The sequence below is a fragment of the Engraulis encrasicolus genome, chromosome 20, assembly GCF_034702125.1.
Source record: "Engraulis encrasicolus isolate BLACKSEA-1 chromosome 20, IST_EnEncr_1.0, whole genome shotgun sequence".
In the NCBI taxonomy this organism is placed as follows: Eukaryota; Metazoa; Chordata; class Actinopteri; order Clupeiformes; family Engraulidae; genus Engraulis; species Engraulis encrasicolus.
Window position 1 is genome coordinate 8,306,752 of NC_085876.1, and position 22,198 is coordinate 8,328,949.

At 42.6% G+C, this 22,198-nt stretch overlaps 1 protein-coding gene across 2 annotated transcripts; it reads left to right on the forward strand.

Annotated features, from left to right (window-relative positions):
- Positions 1 to 1,186: 1,186 nt before the first annotated feature.
- fam83hb (family with sequence similarity 83 member Hb) lies at positions 1,187 to 22,107 on the forward strand. 2 transcript variants are annotated; one of them, XM_063185331.1, is made up of 7 exons: positions 1,187 to 1,486; positions 13,250 to 13,783; positions 16,330 to 16,494; positions 16,887 to 17,011; positions 17,373 to 20,079; positions 20,302 to 20,347; positions 21,013 to 22,107. In XM_063185331.1, the coding sequence occupies exons 2-6, from the start codon at positions 13,313 to 13,315 to the stop codon at positions 20,305 to 20,307; spliced, it is 3,474 nt and encodes a 1,157-aa protein (XP_063041401.1). In that variant the 5' UTR covers positions 1,187 to 1,486; positions 13,250 to 13,312; the 3' UTR covers positions 20,308 to 20,347; positions 21,013 to 22,107. The 2 variants fall into 2 exon arrangements, with proteins under 2 accessions (XP_063041401.1, XP_063041400.1); XM_063185330.1 differs by lacking the exon at positions 20,302 to 20,347.
- Positions 22,108 to 22,198: the final 91 nt, after the last annotated feature.

Genomic DNA, 22,198 nt, shown 5'->3' on the forward strand with positions numbered 1-22,198 from the left:
TGCCGCATTCGCACTAGCTGAAAACAGCCAGACGACCACTCCCAGCCCCAGAGAAGCTGCCCCGGCGGGACAAAGGGGTCAATTGTCCCGGGCCCAGAGAAGAGGGGGTGGGGGTAGAGGGCAGAATTGGGCTCGTATTATACCATGTACAGGGTGGGGAGCCCTTTCAGATGACTTTGTCCTGGGCCTGGCCAAAGCTGTCAGCGGCCTTGCCTGGCCACATACATACATACATGGCTGCAGGTCAAATTACTCAAGAATAAGCCTGTCTGTGTGGTGACATGAAAAAGGAAATAACATTATTAATTTCTATTGTCTTTGGATTGATTGACATGTAGTTACTCACTCTCTCTCTCTCTCTCTCTCTCTCTCTCTCTCTCTCTCTCTCTGTGTGTGTGTGTGTGTGTGTGTGTGTGTGTGTGTGTGTGTGTGTGTGTGTGTGTGTGTGTGTGTGTGTGTGAGAGAGAGAGAGAGAGAGAGAGAGAGAGAGAGAGAGAGAGAGAGAGAGAGAGAGAGAGAGAGAGAGAGAGAGAGTGTGTGTCTGTGTGTTGTGTGTGTGTTCATGTCTGTCTGTGTGTGAAGGGTGTGTCTGAATAGTACTCTAACCTTGTGGAGATAATTTACTTGCACTTAGGACAAAAGTACACAACATAGCCTACTATAATGCATGGAGGGTGTTATGTATGTCCCTTATGGCTCAGGTTTTAATATTTTACTCAGGGAAAAATGTGCGAATAGAAAACTGTATGCCACACAGTCATTTTGTCTTGAGGGAAAACTATAAACCCGCTTAGTCAAACTTTATGAGTTTGCTCCGCCTGGACTTGGTTTCTATGACCTTGAAACCTGGAAACTTCAAAAAGTTTCTTGCTCCAAAAGTATAGACATGCAGATTTTCCATTTGCTTCCATTTCTCTTTTTTGCAGTCTCTCTTTCTCTCTCTCTCTCTCTCTCTCTCTCTCTCTCTCTCTCTCTCTGTGTGTGTGTGTGTGTGTGTGTGTGTGTGTGTGTGTGTGTGTGTGTGTGTGTGTGTGTGGGCAGACGCACCACCAGACGCATGTGGACAAGCTAGGGACACCCATATGAAACAAGACAGCAAACAAGACAAATTGATTAATAGATATGCGCGCAGGCACCCAACAACACGAACACACCGTGAAACAAAACGATTAGGCTATAGCTTCTCTTCTTCTATGTCAACCTGTTCAGTTTTTTTCTTCTGTCTTTTTTTTTTAAGACAGCTGTGACGTTCCATGGGAGGGGCCTCTCGATCCCAGACACGGGAAGAGGACGACTGGTAACTTTTTCCCTCGGCAGAAGGCACGGGCAAAGCAGGAATCGGCCGAGTGCGAACAGGTTTTGCAGCGCTTTGGGTGGAGTCCGCGGGGCGATGGCAGGAATGTAACCTTGGACTTCGAATGGGAAAAGTGTGAGCAGGTCGTTGGATATACTGCCGGAGATCGAGGAGCGACTGGAAGAAATTTAGGTGAGAAGAAACTTGTGCGCAAAGTGAGCAAGGACCGTCCGTCCTCATTGTAAACATAGCCTATTGTCAAGTATCAGTGGCACCAGCCAGACTGGACAGCGTAGCTTTGCTGTATCTTTACTCTAGCAAGCTGTAATTGAAAACTAAATATTGCAAATTGCATGTTGTATTGGCTCTCCTGCTGATCTTGGTAGGTTTTCAGTCCATTGCGAACAATGGAGTAGTTTCTTCTTTGCCCATTGGAAACGTTCAACTCCTACAGGCTTGCGCATTGTCCATAGCCTACCTATTCAAGGTAGCCTATGCAGTGACCGTTGCGGACCGACAGGTGACAAGTAGGCCTACCTTGCTGCCCCATTTGAATGTAGATAAAGTGACAGGGGGTACCATTGTGAGAGCAGATTCCGTACGTTTGAGTGGATCGACGAAAACAGACATTGCCGTTGTTCCTAATCAGTTCGTGCCGTTATGGCGAGTGCCAACATTCAGGCGCACTGAGAGGGAAATCAAAACCAGTCATACGCCTGGGTTGGGATGAGTGTCACATAGGCCATGACAAGTGCTAGTGAACATTCATTTGAAACAATCAAGCTTGTGGTGTAGTGGTAGCCTACTTTCAAAAAACAAACTGTGAAGAACCACCAAGAGCAATTTAGGCCCTGTTGAAATGCGTTTTAGACAGCCCACCATTCGAAATAATATCAAGGATGCACTGACTGTATTGTCTTATGAGGACACCTCCATGATCTCAGATTTCAATCAAAACTCCTAATTAAATTAAGATAAATATTATCTGTCCTTTAGCCTACAAGCAAATTTGTTTTTGTGAGTTGGCAAACTTAAATTTCAACTTACTTTTTAAATGATTATAGTTGTTGTGTTACATGATGACTCACCCTGTCATTTTCACAACTGATAACTAATTTTAAAGTTCAGTCATCCTGTACCACACCAAAAAACAAGAAAGCAGGTAGGCCTACTATGGGGGGGGGAGGGGTGGGGTAGTCAATCAAGCTTTGACAGCCTGTCAAATAGTCAAATGCATCAGGTGTTGAAACACATTGTGTAGGCAGTGGAATGGCTGGACCATGAGGATGACATTACGGTCTTAATATATCAGGGAGACATCACTTATGCATGCTTTACATACCTGTGTCAACTAGCCTACTTATTAAGTGTGACAGCCAAGTTGTTTCTGATCATTACATGATAACAACATAGTGTATAACCGCTTATCAGTTGTAATTTGCATATATCTACTGTAGCTTAAATGTAAACATTCTGTGTAAGAGGAAGATCATATCCTATTTGAGAATATAAATGATACACACTTTTTGTAAGTAATGCATGATTGTATGCAGTAAAGTAAAGCATGCATAGTAGGCCTAAGCAGAGTATATAGGCCTAGGCAGAGAGACATGTGACTATCATCATTGGAAGGGGTATTTTGTAGCCTATATAAGTTTTATAAAGTATGACTTGAAAACACCTAAAAGTAGCCTATGCATTTTAGGATGAACAACATTCACAACACAAAATCTGTATCTGTTCATGGGACCTTTAGCCTAGTCAAGATGGTAGGTGTTTGTTGTCAAGGTGGCCACCTTCTGCCAGAGGAAACCCATGATATCTATAGCACAACCCCCCCCCCCCCCCCCCACTCCCAAAGGCACATGAAATTACATCAATTTACATAGAGAGTGTCATAATTATGAGCTAGGAATTAAAGATAACATGCCTGCCATCTATGGAGAAGTATTAACAAGGTTTTAAAATATACTTTAATGAATATACTTGATGTTTTTTTCAATATCACTTCTTTTTTTAACTTTTGGCCAACTGAGGGCCCCTAGGCTTCAGCCATATCTCCTGTGCATTAATCCGCACCACACAATAGAAGCATAGTGGAAAAGTTTCTCTTGCGAGTTTCGAGGGGGAGGAAGGGGTTTCAACCAACCCAGAACACACAAAACAAAACATGATAGTGTGTGAATAGCTAAGAAGAATATAGCAAGGACAATGGCTATAGTAGCTATATCATATCATGTTGCCTCCTTCCATCACCATCTGTTCTGCAGCCTACATCTCTTTGTCATGGGAGACGCTTCTCATTGGCTGTTGAGCTGCAGGTAGTAGCAATCACTGCAAGATGTGATTGGTTAACATTGTGTTTTGAGAGTGACAGTGAGACTTGTGGATTGTATTTTAGTTGTCCATTGTCAGGGTCTTGTGTTGCTCGTCAACAAATTTGTCCTTTTTCATAAACATTTAACCCTGCCACTAATTTCAAATATTTACTGCTTATGCGCTTCAATGTTGGAACAACACACGTTTTAGTTCTGTCCCAGTGCCACTCTTGTCATTTTAACATCTACTGCCATTTAACATCAAAGGACCACAATGGAAATCAGTCTCCAAGCTTTACTGTGTTATCCTGACACTCTGTTTTTTTAATGTATTAGAACTGACAATGTCAAATGAAATCATTCATTCATTCAGGGGTGGAGAACCTATGTCTCGGGGTGCGTTTACGGTCCTTGAGGCCATTTCATCCGGCCCTTGACATAATTTTAATGTTAAGCAGCTTCACATGAAATATCACATATTTTGTTAAGGAATCTTAGAAATTACATTTGCAGTACAATTAAGTTATATTTAGGGGACCCAGAGAAGGTGGGGTCTGTTTTAAAGTAGTTGCTTTCAATGTAGGCCTAAATTGCAGGGGGAAATCCTGGTTTGTGTTCATAGTACGGCCCTTGGAGTACTTCTATGGCCCTTGGAGGAATTTGAAGTGACCCCTCAAATGAAAAAGGTTCCCCACCCCTGCATTATTGGAACTGGGGTTGACGCTCCATATTTATGCATCATCGTGAAATACTTTGGGAACGGATGGAAATTAGGCAGGATAAAGCTGCTCAAGCCTTAGCACCATCGGAATGTCTAAATTCATGGGTGATATCTTGTGTTTTTGCAGCATGAAGGTGAATGTAGTTGACAGAGTCGATTGGGCGAGAATGTTACCCACTGGCCCTTTAACTTGAAATGCCGTTATCGTCCACAGTGCTAAGTACTAATTGTAACTACATGAAGTACCTCAAGTAATTCAATTAAAGCATCTGAAAGTACATTATAGGCATGTACAAGATATGTTAGGGAATGCATTAGAGCATTTTTACTAAACAGCAATGTTTTCATTTAATCAACATTAAAAAATGTGGGTTTATGAAAAAAAAAGTCCTTACTTGGTTGGCTGCTGTAATTGTAGGCATCTCTGTCTGAGCTTGATTGGTGGCACCGTTGGTGGTCGAATGACTTCAAAATCAACAAAGAGAAAGTAATTTACAACAACCTCTTGGAATAACACTTTCACTTTAACCTTCAGCTTTGGTCTCCAGCCCAGCTGGCCATTGAAACTTGGAGATTGAAGTGGTAAACAGGCAGGCTAGCAACAATTCAGTGGTTATTTGTTCTCATTCAGAATGACAAATGATATTACTGATGCTCAGGTTATTTATGTCTATCTAATTGTATGCATATCTAGTTATGTATGTAATTACTGTATGTAGTTATGCATTTATATATGAGTTTGATGCTGTGAAATTGCAATTGTGCTTTGTAGTATATGGGAACTTTGCTTTCTTTCACAGCTTGGTTAGTAATGAGAGCCTCCTGCATATCACTACAATAAGGCTGGTACATTGAGAGTATATACTCTCAATGGGCTGGTAAGACTGGATATTGCATACTTTAATGGCAGCACACACCCTGGACACAGAGAAGAGATAGTAATAAAGAGAGGTAGCACATCGCTTCACAGACATTATGGCCACCCCCACCCCCACCTGTACACATTCAATGCCTTTATAGATGCATACACACATAGCTAACTTTATAGACACACACACACACACACACACACACACACACACACACACACACACACACACACACACACACACACACACACACACACACACACACACACACACACACACACACACACACACTCTCCTTCAACTTCTGGAATAGAAAGGAAATGTGAACAAAGTAGAGCGGATAGGAGGATACAAGAACAGACAGAGGTAGATAACTGGCAGGCAGAGGTCGTAAAGTGATAAGAGATAGGGCAGCGAAGTGGCCCTCTCTGGTTACAAGCGAGCCCTTTAAGGCTGTTAAGGCAGTATGAATGTAGAGAACTGAGAGGTACTGAGAACTGAGATGTAGAGAACTTGTACAGTGACCCAATAGGCACTGCACTTACCCTGTTAGTACAGAGGCGCAGAACTGAAAGGTACTGCAGTTTCCCTACATTCACATTGCCACTGGACCGTTGAGGGTTGACAGAAGGCGTGTCTGGCTGAATGGGGTTGTATTTTCATGTAGGCCTACATGCTGTCACTGTCTGATTGCCAAATGGATCTGCGGCAACCATCAAAGTTGAAAAAACTTTTGGCAGAGGCAACAGAGCCGACGGCCCCCAAAATGCATTTTGCATCCGACTATGCAGGTGAATAGGATCAGGTAATCATCAGATCCTATGTATTATCATATTTTACCAGGCCTTAAGTACATATGAGCAATTTCTTGAAATAAGGTGTGCTGTTCCTTTAAGGCAGCACAGATGGAGCGAAACTGTTACTGATGTAAGACAGTACAGATGCACAGAGAACTGAGAAATGCTGGATTTACTGCGGCCAGGCAATACAAATGTGCAGAACTGAGAAGCATTGCATTTATTGCATTACGGTAGTACAGATGTACGCAGCTGAGAGGCACTGCACTTAATGTGTTAAGGCAGTACACATGCACAGAGCTGAGACAACTTGGTTGAAAGAGGCGCTGCATTTACTACAGTGTATGTACAAGTACAGATGTACACAAATGTACACACCCCTTGAACACTAAGTGATTTTCTCTGAAACGAGGATTCCACCCACCATCCAAACAGTTCATCCTCATGCCTGCTTTAGTCTACCGATGTGGTCGAACTGATGGGATGTTGAACTAATGGACTTTCGGACAAATAGCATGGAACCCAGCTGAGATCCACAGCATTTGCAGCACAGATAACAGAGTCACTGCACTTGCTGGGTAGAGCTCACCTAGGCCATGTCTGAGAGGTCTGTGTGGTGTTCGAATGGTTTTTTCCCTACCTACACAGTCCATGTTGTGAACAAGTGATTAGGATTCTGGGCCCTGTTTCTCGAAAACATCTTTGTTAACCAGTAGGCTAGTGATGCACAGATCAATCGGCTGCTGATCATGATCGGCCGATATTGGCTAAAAACAGCCTGATTGGTATGGGCAAAAACATGCTCATCAAAACAGATTATGTGACATAAATTACTAGCGACAATTTTCTAAGGCGAGACGTGTTAACAGAACCGGCAAAAAGACTACAGTAGGCCTACAGGTGCATCTTGACAACACAATGACTTCTCCTGTAAAGCCGGGCATATTTTCACTCGTGGGTCTTAAGCTTCTGCTCACACTGCACGATGGAATTTCACTGTTTAAAAGTTCACAGCTCACGACTCACGTCCTCACACTACACGAGCCGACAGTCGGATGCGAGCAAAATGCTTCCACTGTACGACGCGACAGGCATGTTTCCCCGATCTGCAGAGGAGGGAACATGCGCACCTGAGGTGGAGATGAGGTCGCGCTCAACAGCGAATTGCACGGCCCTATTAATTTGTGCATGTGAAGTGTCAAATCGGGACGTAGCGCTGCTTTAACTGTGCGATTTACGCACGAGCCACGACCAGAATTTCAAACCGTTTTGATTTTCTTGCGACCCTGCGATTGCACGATCGTGAGGCGAAATCGCTTGTCGTTACCCCATGTACACTGCACGATGCGAGACTCACGATTGACCTGCGATTGAACAAGAAATCGGCCCGACTCTCAAAAAGTCGTGCGAGTGCCAAATCGGGGCAAAAGTCGCACAGTGTAAGCCCAGTTTAAGATGTAAATCTTGCCATATGCAATGTAATGTAAGCTATGTAATGATGAAATCCCTCGAGGACCACTAACCATCAGACATCTAACAATGCAACACTCAACTGAAAATGCAGAGTATGAGAAACTTGTCAAGATGAAGCTAACAGGTTCATCCCCATCCCTTAGTCAGCAGCCGCACATGGTAGCCTAAGGCGCTGTTAACTCCAGGCTCTTTGACAGTGTTTTGCTTCTTGTATGCGGTAGAGACTATCCTAATACTTCAGTTTTATTTAAATCTTAGTTTGTTAGTTGTTAGTTGTACATAGGCTGATGCAAATTGTGATTATGATTGGTCTACCTCAATTTAGAAAATGTCAGTATACTGTAGACAGTCAGATTACTAATAGTCTGAGGACTACTAAAAGGAAAGATTCCAATTGTTTCTGTGATGGGCAGTGATCAGTGATCGGCAGATCATCATACCAGTTACCGACTTAGTAGATTGCCAATGCGAAATTGCATTGCATCCAAGTAAGTTGCTAACATAGCAACAACGCTGTCAAGAACCACATCCCTGGATAGTTCTGTTGTCAACATACAGTATGTAGGCCTAGTTATAAAATGAGGGTCATTTTATTTCATTCTGTGTAACCCTTATTTGCCCTGGGAACATTCCACAGAACATTCCAATGTTCAATAGTTACAACAGCAGGGCACAAAGTAGTCTTTTATTGGGTGTTTTAGCACTGTTGTTGGCTTCCAAACAGGGACTGTCCCTATTAAAATGTAAAACATCTGGTCACCTTCACAACTGAAGAACATAGGAAACAGACAGTGACTGTAGTGACACATCATGAAGACATGGGAAGACAAAAGTGCTTAGTTTGCAAAGTGACATGAAAAAAACATAAATTATGTGTGTACTGGCAATGTAGTGCGACATCTGGCATGTGTGGGTAGAGAAAGTGTTCAACTGTGTGATTACTATAGGGGTTGGGCTCTATTCATTTTCAGTTATGTTATATATCAGATCTCCTTATTATTCCATACTGTATCAACATCAGCACGACTTGAGCATAGGGATGCAAACGATTAATCGATTAATCGACTTTAATCGATCAATGCATTAATCGATTAAAAAAACATTAATCGCAATTAATCGACAATTCAACTGACAAGAGATCCAGGTGAAATGGGCATGTGAAGAGTGTGTGTGAAGAGGGGCGTGAATAGTGGGAATATTTAAATCACCTTTGGATTAAAGAATTGAAATAGAATTAATTTAAATGTGGTATTTTATCTCACTTTTTAATTAAAATTTTTAGACTTGGTAGTTTTTTTTTCGAGAAACATTGAGATTTCGGGGGGGAAACGCAGCTTATCAATTAATCGTAAGTCGATCGATAAGGCTATCAACTAATGATTAATGAATTAATCGATAATTTGCATCCCTACTTGAGCATGATGACTGAATAAAAAAAAACATTTGATTATTTGCCACTGAGTCCACCCACTACAGTACGTACAAATTCATATCTTTGTCCCTGAATTTTTCCTTTTTCCTCCTGTCTTTTTCCACAGTTTGTAAAGGACTAGTGTATATGCTATTCAAAGACAGTTGTTCTTGTTTGGTGTAATGGCAATGGTTGTTGTGAACTTGGAACAATCACAAGTATGAGTAAAATAGTTACATGCTTCTCTGCCGTAATGTACTGAGAATGCACCCATTCACCAATATACAGGTATGGGTAACTCTGCCAAGAATGTACAGTTCACAGGAAAGTGGCCATTTTCAGACGGCATTGCTATACGGTAAATGTTACGAAATACATACAGCCCAGTGAAATATACCGGTGTTAACACTGTTTCCGACAACATTTGGACCAACTCAAAATAGTGCTATGTTTACTCTTTGGTCAGTGTAACCTGTAGGCTATGTTCAGTTTTCTACACAATATTGTGTTGCCTAAATATTAAAGAGCTGTACAGTTGAAATTACACTGGCCACCAATAGAATTTTACGCTGACCTTTGACTCCACTGTTTGACTGTTTGACTTTCCGCATTGCTGGAAGTAACATACTCAATCTGGATTTCTCGGAAATACTGACACCTCGTTTTTTATTGTGTGAGCCAGCCAATTCCTCTGTGCACAAAAAACCCCAAATCTTTTAATTAACAAAACATCACCCTGTGGACGTGTCTGTGCATGGACCCGTTTGCTAAGGAAATGCCTGAAGATGTTTTTTTGGATTCACGCATGTGGCTGTAACCGGTAGATGGTAGAAAAGCCTGGAGTAAAAAGAGTCATGATTCATTTGTAAGTAAAAGTGGGCTACATTTGAATCACAATATCTTGTTAGCGTCGTCTCAGGTGCTCACGTAGGCCTTCAGTTTTTACTCTCGTGCTGCTGAAACCGTACCCTCCCGAAGGGTGTAGAACTAGTTTCTGCACAGCAAGTGTTACAGGAGCATTCCAATGCTGATGCTCTGTTCTGACACGTTGTCTTATTTTCCTACTAACACATGAAGCAATGGCCTCTTTAACCTTTAACTAACATAATATTGTGTTATATTGCATTATGTTACATTTACAAATATGTTACAAACTACATCAAGATATGACACCATAATTTGTAATGACACTAAGTTACTACCCCCCCCCCCCATTATCAATTACTGTGAATGTGCCAGCACTACAGTATCTAGTGTAACTGCCACACCTGTATTAGTCTACTTAATATTACTCTTGTATTCTATAGTGAATCTCTCACTTAACTGATTGTGTTCTTGTTTGAGGATAGTACACACTAGAAGAGACAAGATATCTCTGCATGTTTTGAGCATGAGTGTGCGGATGCACACACATAGCACAGTTTCGAAACAGGTCAAAAAGTTATCATTTAGAAAACCCTTGGAGCGTGTGGGTGAGGTTGAATGGCGTATAACATGAAGGGCAGGCCTATACACTGTGACAACACGACTTGGAGAACAGCAGCCGTTCAATGGTAGTGAGTGAGTGACTCCCTGCTTCAGGCTACAACAGTGAGTCACTGAATGCTTAGTCACAAGAGAATTCTCTTTCTCTCTTCCTCTCTCTCTCTCTCTCTCTCTCTCTTTCTTTCTTTCCCCCTATCTCTCCCTTCTCTCTGTTGCTCTTTCTATCACTCTTTCGCCCTCTGTCTTTCTTTCTCCCTCTCTCTCTCTGAGTCACTTTCTGTAATCCTGTGCCAACCACACCAGACCACAGACCATGTTTCCGTGGCAACTAGGCAAACACACCCATACATGCCGCCGGTCTGCTCCACTCTAATGTATTTGCGCGCGCTGTTTTCTTTTGAATCTCGACCTGACTGGGGGAAGCCATGGAAAAGTATGGAGCTAATTGCGAGTATGGTGGAAATAATAAGCAGTCCTTGGAATAGACCGCAATGGCGTTTGTCCAGTTGATTTTGTGTGTGTGTGTTTTTTTAGAGAACCAGAAATAGCCCAATAAAAAAGTGGGAGTTCTTTGCTCAGCAGAGCTGCAATGCTGTTCAACTTTTGAGTGGTTTCTGATGTCTTATAAACAGTTTTTACATAACAAAACCTTCATACTGTAGAATAATATTTGGAATAAGCCAATAAACACCAGCGTGATTTCGCTAAAAGCTTCAGGATATACTGTAATTATAAAGAGGAAGTGGTTACTTTGGGATGCCCTTTCTTCCTCAGTTATCCTAATATGGCAATGCACTGTGATTCAGTGAGTTTACAGTGTCCATCTGCCTGCGTAAAAAAGTTGATGAGGTGGCATAGACAGAGCATGTTTGATCAAGTACATGAGAGCATCACAGCAATTACAGGTCTACACACACGCGCACACACACGTTACACACACACACACACACACACACACACACACACACACACACACACACACACACACACACACACACACACACGCGCACACACACGTTACACACACACACACACACACACAAAGGATGGATTGCGAAACTCGCACTTGCAGATGTAGAAATTGTTTTGTTGCTGTGGTTATGCAAGTGCTATCACTCCAAATAGATATAGCTCCCCTTCCAGTAGCAGTGGTGTTTACACCATAAAAACAGCCTTGTAATGTGCATCGTTGAGGGGGTGAGGGAGAATGAAGGGAAATTAGTCCTTACAGGCTACGTCTATCTTATCTTGGTAACACTTTAGAATAGGGATCGTGCTAGACACTTACACATGCCTTACTGACTGTATTAGTAACTTATGTTAGAAGATGTGTTCAGAAAAATGTGTCATTTGTTTATTTCAAAGGACTTAGTAAGCTCATACAGACAGGCATTAGGCATATATTATATTAGTGCCTTACATGTAAACCCTATTCTAAGTGTTATCCTTATCTTTAAAATTTCAGTTAACAATTGATTTTCTAACATGAATCGTACATGTAAGCCATGTTCTTTGTTCTAAGCAGTCTGCTGACATTGAAGACAGAATGTCCAAACCACTCACTTCAAAGTCAATGTTTGAATTTACCCTTTGCTATTGATCCTCACTTACTTTATTAGAAGACTATACAGTGAATATACACTAAATATACAAAATCCTTCAGTAATATTTTCACAGAATAAAGATAGCCATACTTATGTATATAACCTTAACCAAACACTTCTGTCAGACAGCGAGAGAGGAATGCCCTAACCTACGACCTGATAACTAGAAGCAGGTTCCGTCCCAGGAACTTGCGAGTTGAAAAGGGCGTGTTACAAGGTGCAGGGTGTGTCATCATTTTCTAGGTGTGTGGACATGCCACAGACAGGCAGGGCGAGTCAAAAGTCACAGATCACGAGAAAGATCACGGAAAGATGCAGAATTGTTTTTCGAGGCTATGATTATTGTGTGGAGTAAAAAAAAAGCCAGGCGCATTATTGTCTCTACACAGTGAAAGTGAAGTGTTATATCAACACTTAGGGAGTACTCTTGGACCAAATACAAGTCAGAGAATGCTGAATCCAATCTCTAAGTGTTGAATTAGCGTCACTTTTTTTTTTCACTGTGTGCTCATTTTCATTTCACCACCACAGGGTGTTCGGTAATAAGCTGTTAAGACTTAACAAATGCGGTTTGCCTGACTGCATCTCAACACCGCATACACCTACACCTGCGTGTTTAGACAACTCAAAGGCAACACCAGCCTTTCCAGTCAGCCAGCCTCTGGTGACCTTTACATGAAGTATCACTTCTATGTACTTTGGCAGGAAGGAAGCCAAACTGTGATTAGGATTAGCTGCTATGATTTCTGATTCACCGTATGTTTTAAAAATTGCATGTAATAAATCAGTCAAAATGGGGTATTTTGTTCCTTTTAGTTCAGTAAAAGCTAAACTGAAAGGATGGGTATTTAATAATGAAAGAGATGACTTCATTTTTTAATGCAACACACAGCTAAAATGACTAAGCCTACTTCAAAGCTCTCTACAAATTCAGTGTTTCGGAATTCTGAGTGAAACAATTGGTCATTTTCAGACTCTTGGCTACCATAAATGGTACATATTTTGTGCCGAACATCCAATAATTAGATAATAAAAAAACATACTGTACGGGCTACGCAAAGAATCTCGTCTAGGACAAATATAACGCAATACTCAAATAGGGACAATGGCCTTTCTCTAAAACAGATATGTTCCCATAATCACCAGGGGAACACATGGAACAATTCCAAGGGCCCAGTTCTGACAGGAATCCGTTTGAGGAGGAAATACATGATATATTTTGATGGTATTTTTCTAGCAGTGCCTTTGATAATCAAAATTGTTTTTCTGCCTTCTAGGTCTCCCTCTAAGCCCCAACCTCCCCCCTCACCTCACCTCACCCTCCTACCGTACCATTGGCCATGGCCCACCGTTCGCAGAGCTCCTCGGTGGGGGAGAACCCCCTGGACCCCAACTACCTGCCCCCCCACTACCGCGAAGAGTACCGCCTGGCCATCGATGAGCTCATCGAGAACGACGAGGAGGGCTACCACCAGTTCTTGCAGAGCGCCAACGTGGTGGGCTTCCTGTCGCAGCTGGAGATCGAGCACATCAAGCGGCACGTGCAGCCGCCGCAGTCCCAGCAGCAGGCCCCCTCCAGGACCGGCTCGCAGCTGGAGCTCACGTACCATCCGACGGAGGACGACACCTCGTCCGACACCTACTGGCCCATGCACTCGGACCTGGACGCGCCGGGCCTGGACCTGGGATGGCCGCTGCCACAGCACTCGTTCGTGGGGCCCACGGAGGTCACGACCCTGGTGAACCCCTCTGACCCAGAGATGCCGAGCATCAAGGAGCAGGCGCGGCGGCTTATCAAGAACGCGCAACAGGTGAGCACACGGCTGAGTATGCGCTCTAAATACTGTACATCGTATATATATATATGTATATGTATATATATATATATATATATATACAGTGAGGAGAATAAGTATTTGATCCCTTGCTGATTTTGTTGGTTTGCCCACTAATAAAGACATGATCAGTCTTAAATGTTAATGATAATATGTATTCTAATATGGAGAGACAGAATATCAAAAATAAAATCCTGAAATTAACTCTAAAGAATATATATTAATTGATTGATATTTAATTGAGGGAAATAAGTATTTGATCCCCTGCCAACTATTAAGAGTTCTGATCCCGCAGATCAAATGGCACTTCCAATCAACTTGTTATCTGAATTGAACACACCTAGTAACCTACACAAAAGACACATTGAATCTGCAGAATCAGTCCATAGAATCAGTCAATCAATCAAACTAAACTCGCCAACATGGGACAGACCAAAAAGCTGTCAAAGGATGTCAGGGACAAGATTTTAGAACCCAACAAGGCTGAAATGGGCTCCTGGATATTAAGGAGCAAACTGTTGGTGCATTTCTTCCCAATTTTAGGACATACAAAATGATCATCAATCATCAATCTTAGGCCTGTCTGTGGTTCCATACAAGATTTGACCTTGTGGGAATTTAATAACCAGAAAAAAAGAGATAAAGCCCCGTTAATACTGTATGAGAGGAGCTAGGAAATGATCTCAAGGCAGCTGGGACCTCAATCACTAAGAAAACTATTGGAAACACTTAATACCACAGGGAATTAAAATCCTGCAGTGCATGTATGGTACCCCTGCTTCAGAAGGAACCTGTTCAGGCTCACCTGAGGTTTGCCAATGAACATCAAACTGGATTAGGATATGATTGGTAGGTGCTGGAATCAGATGACACCAAAATCAAGCTGTTTGGCATTAACACAACTGCCAACAACAATGTGTTTGGAGGAAGAGAAATGCTGCCTATGATCCCAAGAACAACACCTTCTCCAACATCATAAATGAAAGTGGTAACATTATGTTTTGAGGTTGTTTGTCTGGCCAAGACACAGGACAACTTCACATCGTCAAGAAATGGATGGAGGGAGACATGTAAACGTACAATGCTGCATGCCAACCTCTTTCCCACCACCACTAGACTGAAGGTGGGTCATGGATTGGCCTCCCAAAATGATAATAATCCATAACATACAGCCCAAGCAACGAAGGAGTAGCTCAGGCAGAAGCACATTAAGGTCATGAAGTGGCCCTAGACAGTTTCTAAACATTAACCCTATAATAATCCGATGAAGGGAACAGAAGCTCCCATTTGCCAAGCTACAGTCATACAACTTCAATGATTTAGAGATGATCTGCAAAGAAAAGTGGACAAAAATCCTTTCTAATATATCCACAAACATTGTCATTAACTGAAAGAAACATCTGACCTCTGTACGAGAAAACAAGGGCTTTGCCACCAAGTATTTTGTCTTCTTTGACTAGAGGGGTCAAATACTTATTTTCCTCAATGTAATACAAATCAATTAAAATATATTCTTCAAAGCTATTTTCTGGATTTTCTTTTTGATATTCTGTCTCTCCATATTAGAATACATTTTATCATTAATATTATAGAATGATCATGTCTTTATTAGTGGGCAAACCAACAAAATCAGCAAGGGATCAAATACTTATTCTCCTCACTGTATATATATATGTATATATATATATATATATATGTATATGTATATATATATAAATAATGTAATATATTGGTAAATTTTAGAAACACAACGGACCCTGTTAAAGTAAAGAAAGCACAGCAAAATATGTTGTATGATGTAATCTGTATTGTATTATATGAGAAGCGGTTGGGGAGTCTGGATAACAGCTTTTAGAAACGCAATGGACCTGTTAAAATAAAGGAGAAATTCTCTTCTTATGATCTTGTGGGAATTAAATAAAAAATGGCAATTTAATATGCAGTACATCACATTTGTGGCATGACTCAACAGAACTGGATTGTTTTTAAAACCAAGATAATGTGTTAAAATATATCTTGTAGTGTTCCATGCATCCGTATGTAGGACATGCTGCTGAAGTGTTCATGGGTGTTATGTACTATGTCATGTCTGAAGGATGATTAACGACTATTGTGTTAACTCATCTGCGTTGTAAGGCTCACTTGGAGTGAAAATATTTGAACTGCATTATCAGCAGTGTCGACATCAACAAAGGCAAACTTTTGAACCAGCCATGAATGCCAAGAATGCGGAGAAGATGAAGCAGATTTTTTCCAGGCTTAATTTTTCATTTGGCATCTTACAACATCCATCCATCCTTATCACACTCACACATATATCCAGTATCCAACTGTGAAGGGCACCCATTTTTATGATGTTCTCATGCATATCATGAGTTGTTTATGTTGATTTTGAACCCCAACCTTGGTCCCTGGGTCCGGTAGCTTGAAGTTCAGCAGCGATATCACTTAACTCGACATCATTTTATATTGCCTAGTGTAAAGACTTTCCCTTGATGTTTTTTTTGTTGTTGTTTTGAAAGGTCATCGCCGTGGTGATGGACATCTTTACAGACATTGATCTCTTTGCTGACCTCCTGGATGCTGCCGCCCGCCACGTGCCCGTTTACATCCTGCTAGACGAACAGAATGCCTACCATTTTCTCAACATGGTGACAAACTGCAAAGTCAACTTGGAGATGATTCATGTAAGTTATTAATTTCTTATGGCAGCCTGTCTTCCATAAGATAAAACACCCCATGACTCAGAAGTAAAGCTTTAGCAATCTGAGCAGTCCATTCCCTGTGATTAGCGCTTTAATGCAAGGCCTCAATTGAAAGCTTGTTGTCATCAAAATGGCAATGACAAAGTCTTAATCTGTCACTGAAGACAAATTAATGTTATGATGTAGTTGTTGTTTGCTGTTTCAGCAAACACTGAATCGGATCCCTGGCGATCTGATCTGTACTGAAGGTGTTTCTATCACACTATTGCTGTCTGTTCCATGTATTCTGTGTTTATTTACTACCTTCATACTTCCACAAAAAGCTTAGCAAGTTAGGCTAAATCCACATGTGGGCATGTGTGTTTATGTTATAGATGATGCGTGTACGGACTGTATCGGGTGTCACGTACTTCTGCCGCACGGGCAAGTCATTTAAAGGACAGGTGATGGACCGTTTCCTGATGACCGATTGCAGAGCTGTGCTCAGTGGAAATTACAGGTAAGAACCTTCCATGAAAAAAAACTGACCTGGAACTGCCACTCCCACAGTTTAGGGTTTATGGTTGACCTCATCCCATACAGTTAAATACATGTTTTATGAACTGTACAGATCATTTGTGTCTTAACATCTGTTGCACATGAGGCATACTGAAAAAACTGTTCTATTGTATCATCTCACGTAAATATTGGTTAATTAGTTTTAATGTTGGTTACCATAAATAAGTCACATGTGAAATGCAGAGGGCACATTTTATTGTGCAATGTGTGTTATCAAAATGATCAATGAGGCTGCCTTTCTCTTTCACTTTATAAACATTTCAGTGAGAGCTTCTAATCTGTCTCATCTTGTTTATTGACAGCTTCATGTGGTCTTTTGAGAAGATCCATCGCTGCATCGCCCATCTCTTCCTGGGGGAGTTGGTGGCCACTTTTGATGAGGAGTTTCGAATCCTCTTCGCCCAGTCCCAGCCTTTGGTGCTGGAAAACGCACTGGTGCCCTCCGAAGGCGGTGGGTACTTCGGCAGCAGCCAGTTTGGTAGCCTCAAGAGGTCCCAGTCCATGCGTCAGACGCGCGGCTACTTCCGCCAAGCAGAGCTCTCCTCTTATGCCTTCGGTGACCGTGTGGATTCTTCACTGCAATTCAGGCGAGAGGACCCCTTCCGTCACACCATGGAGCATGGCGGTGGAGGCATGAAGATAGGAAAGTACTCCTCGCAGCAGTCCTTTCGCATGCAGCAGCAGGGCTACATGGAGCAGGGCGGGCGCTCCTTCATGGCTTCGCAGCAGGTCGAGAGGAACGCCTTCAAGAGGCACAGCTATGCCGAGGGCACGCAGGAGAGCTACTCCTCGTCGCGCACGTACATGAAGCACCGCGTCATGAGTAACCTGGAGGAAATGGAGCAACAGTACCAGAGGGAGCAACACATGCACCATGCTGAGGGCTTTGGAGGAGCTTACGAGCAGCTCCGCAGTCGTGCTCTAAAGCACACGGACCAGCACTCCGATGGCGGGTACATGCCCGAGTTGGAGCCACCGTCCGATTACAATGTCCTGACGTCTGACGACCTCAGCCATGGACAGTCTCACCCGCATGCAGGACGCTACGACCCAACAGGCCACAAGAGGCCCACGGCGGGCCAATCATACGCGTGCCAGAGTTCCCCGACTCAAACTCACCCGCCAGACTTAAAACAGAGGTTTGATGGTGCTAAGGGAGACCATGGAGGACAGGACCACGATGCAAAGCAGGGCTTGAGAGACTGGAGAATCAGCTCGTATCTCAGTGCGTATGAGGACGCAGATGACGAGTGTGCACAGGAACCTCTTGGCCCTGACGCCTTCGACGAACCGGACTCTGAGCGGAGATTTGAAACCAGGGAGCATCCCAACAGGCCAAAACTGGATATGCGACCAAAATATGGTAAACCTATCCTTCCTGACAGAAAAGGCATTAGGGACAGTTCCAAGGACTTGAACATAGCTGACGAGTCAAAGATGAAGCCAGCGGACTCTCTTTCCTCTTTGGGGACTGAGGACGAGGCAGAGGGACGAGATTATGGCCTTACCAAACACGAATCTTTCCGCTCCCGAATAAACCCAATGCTGCAAAGGAGCTCTCGTCTGAGATCTTCACTCATTTTCAGCTCCTCGAAGTTAGAGACGCACAATGCGTCCACGGCGGAGGACGGTGACGGTATTAAAACCTCATCTGTGGTGGCTGAAATCCTGGAGAAGAGGAGGTCACTGTCAAGGGAGCCTTTTGACTGGAGCAAGCACAAGAGGAATCAAGCTACTGACTCAGCAGAACCAAAAACCTCAGACAGCAACGCTGTGACATCTGGCGAGACGACGAAAAAGGCCTTAGCGGAATTAAAGGAAGAGACCAAAGAGGACACCAATAAAACCAAAGTGGAAACATCCAAAACTACTGAAGAGAAAGAATCAGCAAATGAGAAAAAAGATGTAAAAACCCTGAACATGAATGATCCCGAAAGCCGACTTCTATACTTTAAAGAACTCGCTGCAAAGAGAAAAGTAGCAAGGGAAGAACTGGAATCCAGCACAGAAAGAACTCATGGAACAGGACTGAAAAAGTCTGATCTTTCAACCTCCACAACTACTGCTGACAAACCTCCTGAAGTTAAAGTCAGCGAGGCAGAACATGTAAAACCAGGGCCAACATCAAAGCCTCTGGTGACCTCAGTAAAACCAAAACCTCCCGATCTGGTTTTGGAGAAGCACAACACAACCACCGATACACAGAAAGAGGAAAGCCTTGAGGTAAAGAAAGATGCGAAAACTTTGAAGCCCTTCCCCTCGCCCAAGTTTTTCAAAAAGGACCCCCTGAAGTCATTTAAAAACACTACTTCAACTACTACCCTGTCACACCGTCTGTCGGCTGGTGAAGAAATACTGACAGATGCCACAGATGCAGAGAAGAGCGAAATGAAGAAGTCCCGTAGCCAAAGTTCATCCGTGGCACCCTCTGAATCGCGTGACCATGGCAGCCTCACACGTCAGGGCTCCAACACTTCACTGAACACATTACATGCTGACGGAAAGGACACCAAAGCGCTCGACTTCCTGAAGAAACAGACACAGAGACTCAAGGGCTTCATAGGATCGAAGGGAGAAAAGAAGGGAACCCAAGCATCAGATAGCAAGACCATGAAAACAGTCCCAGAAACGAAAGAGGGGACCACAGATGCAAAGTCAGACCACTCGGCAAGCTCTACGGAGAACCACAAGGCACCAAATAAGCCTGTCCAATCTCGCTACCAGACCTCAACGGCCAACGTCCTTTTCAGCAGCAACCTAAGGGATGACACGAAAGTGATACTCGAGCAGATTTCTGCCAACAGTCAGAAGAACCGACTGGAAATGGCAAAGCAGCACGAGTCAACGGAGAGCGATGGGGGCGTCGATGGCGCAGGTCAGACAACCGACCGATTGCAGGTCAAAAGCCGGTTTGGTGGTCGGGCTCCCTCCAACCCCCAGGATAGAGATAACCTGTTGAAGAGGATCGAGAGCTTCCGAAAGGAGAAGAAAGTCTACAGCCGTTTCGAGGTATTGCACTGTTTTGAGTACTTTTGCACTTAACTGAGTATATGATCCAAAATGTATGTATTTTGAAACGTCTCTTTGTGTTGTAGTTGTGTTTTCTTTTCTGTTTTAGTATTATTTATTTTGGTGTTATTAAGTATTATTGTGATGCTTATACTGTTTTTGAGGTGCTGTTTCCACTTAGCCGAATATGTTTAAATGTGGATATTTTTTTCTCCTGTTTAGGTGTAAATGCAACATGTGGATAAAAATAAAAACTCCATTGTAACAGGTGCGTTTTAGCCCTCTAAACGGGATATTTTCTTCAGTCATATTTTTGATATGTGGATTTTAAAACTCTTTTAAAACTGTATTTGTGGAATCGGAAGGCCAACATCAATGCGTTTTCAAAAATATCCTGCTAAATGGAAACAACACCTCTGATCCCTTTAATTCCTACTTTTGTAGTTTATCACATAAACGAGAGATGGTTTTAACTGTTTCAATGATAAAAAAAGACATACTGCATGTTGCAAACAAACAGCACACTGTGAAAGCAGTGTTCTTAGCATGCACAGTACAGTGTGCTGGGCGCAAAAAACCCTCTGTGAATTAGGCTTTTAGAGTGTGTGTCTGTATTTCTGCTGTCTGTCTGCTGTGTAGGCTTTCAATCTGTTAATAGTATCATGTTACTAAGTATAGGACAGGAGACAAACCTCAAGCTCACTCTGATTTTGTGACCTAGATTTCCGCTTTTCCCCTTTAACGCAAGACATCTGTTGGCGTACATGATTAATCATGTCATCGTGCACACTGTACTCTTTTTTTATTGATTGCGACTACGTCATTATTTGGGTATGGATTAGATGGAATGATTTTTGTGGATAAAGGAGGGGAGGAAACATAAAGATTGTCATACATAGATGTACACTCACATGTTTGTTTTCTTTTAAACAGATGGGAAACAACCTGGGATAGCAGACGAAGGACCTGGAGATGGTCTGGAGACCATCTATCCTCTGATAGCCTTATTGTACCAAACACAAATATTATTTTTTGTTATCAACTAATGGAGATTATTACAATTTCAGTCACAACAATTGACCAACCTCTTGTGTCTGGGTCTGGGAACACACAACCACCAGAGAATCTTGTATTATATTTTGCAAAGGTGGATGGCGTTTGGACTCAGATTCTACACTTTAACAACCTGGCAGTGCCAACCAAAGTTTTTTGTGGTCAGCCCAAGTTGCCCTTATTTGGACACCATGGAGGCCTATTGTTTTGGACACAGCTTGAACTTGTGTGGAGACACATGCACACCGGAGCAAAAGCACACAGACACACACACACACACACACAAACCTCACTGCCCAGTGTAAATATTAAAAACAAATACCCAGTGATGAAAGACTGCAGTCATAGAACAAACCTACATTTGACATTGTGATGTACATACTATATTTCTCCACAACATCCACCCCACACCCACAAAACACAATATGTTTACCCAGTGTCTTCTGTGCCAATGTAAACTGCTGTCAAATGTAGCCAAATGAGGCTGGAACTGCTTGAAAATCCTCTGCTAAAAGAAACCACAGGTAGCGTCAAAGAGTGGAATGTAATTGCACAAGGTAGAATGAAAGTGTAAGTGTTAGAGAACAGTAATAGTACGAAGGAAAGAAGGGTTTGTCTTTTTTAAAAGCAACTGAACAACATGGCTGATTTCTTAGTTAAACTCAAGTGGGGTGTACTGTACATTGGTATGTGTTTGATAACCACATCAGCAGGAGTGCTACATGTTTTATGTGAGGGAAAGCAGTCGGTCGGCAGTAACTCTACACACTCAGGGAAAGGCCATGCCCCAGTTAAACCGGAGAACCCTCACGTACAGAGGCACGATGTAATGTATTTCTCCACAGAACTGTACAGGTACTTGTGGTGCTGTTTCTACCATGTTTTTTTTTTTTTTTTTAACTTCTATGAGTATGGGGTGGAGCTAATGGTTCACTATAATGTGGGCGACGGACTGTAGTGGGCCCATACCGTATGTCTGTGTTTATCCTGTGTAAGGTTTTTTTTTTTTTTTTTAAATGATTCAGCAAGGATTTTTTTGACAAAGTGCCCCCCCCTGTAGCCTTGG

Bases quoted from the DNA above. Each gene is read 5' to 3' on its own strand.
- fam83hb (XM_063185330.1), top strand. From the start codon at position 13,313: ATGGCCCACCGTTCGCAGAGCTCCTCGGTGGGGGAGAACCCCCTGGAC. The intron at 13,784-16,329 runs GTGAGCACACGG...TTGTTTTGAAAG, and splicing joins TTATCAAGAACGCGCAACAG to GTCATCGCCGTGGTGATGGA. The intron at 17,012-17,372 runs GTAAGAACCTTC...GTTTATTGACAG, and splicing joins GTGCTCAGTGGAAATTACAG to CTTCATGTGGTCTTTTGAGA.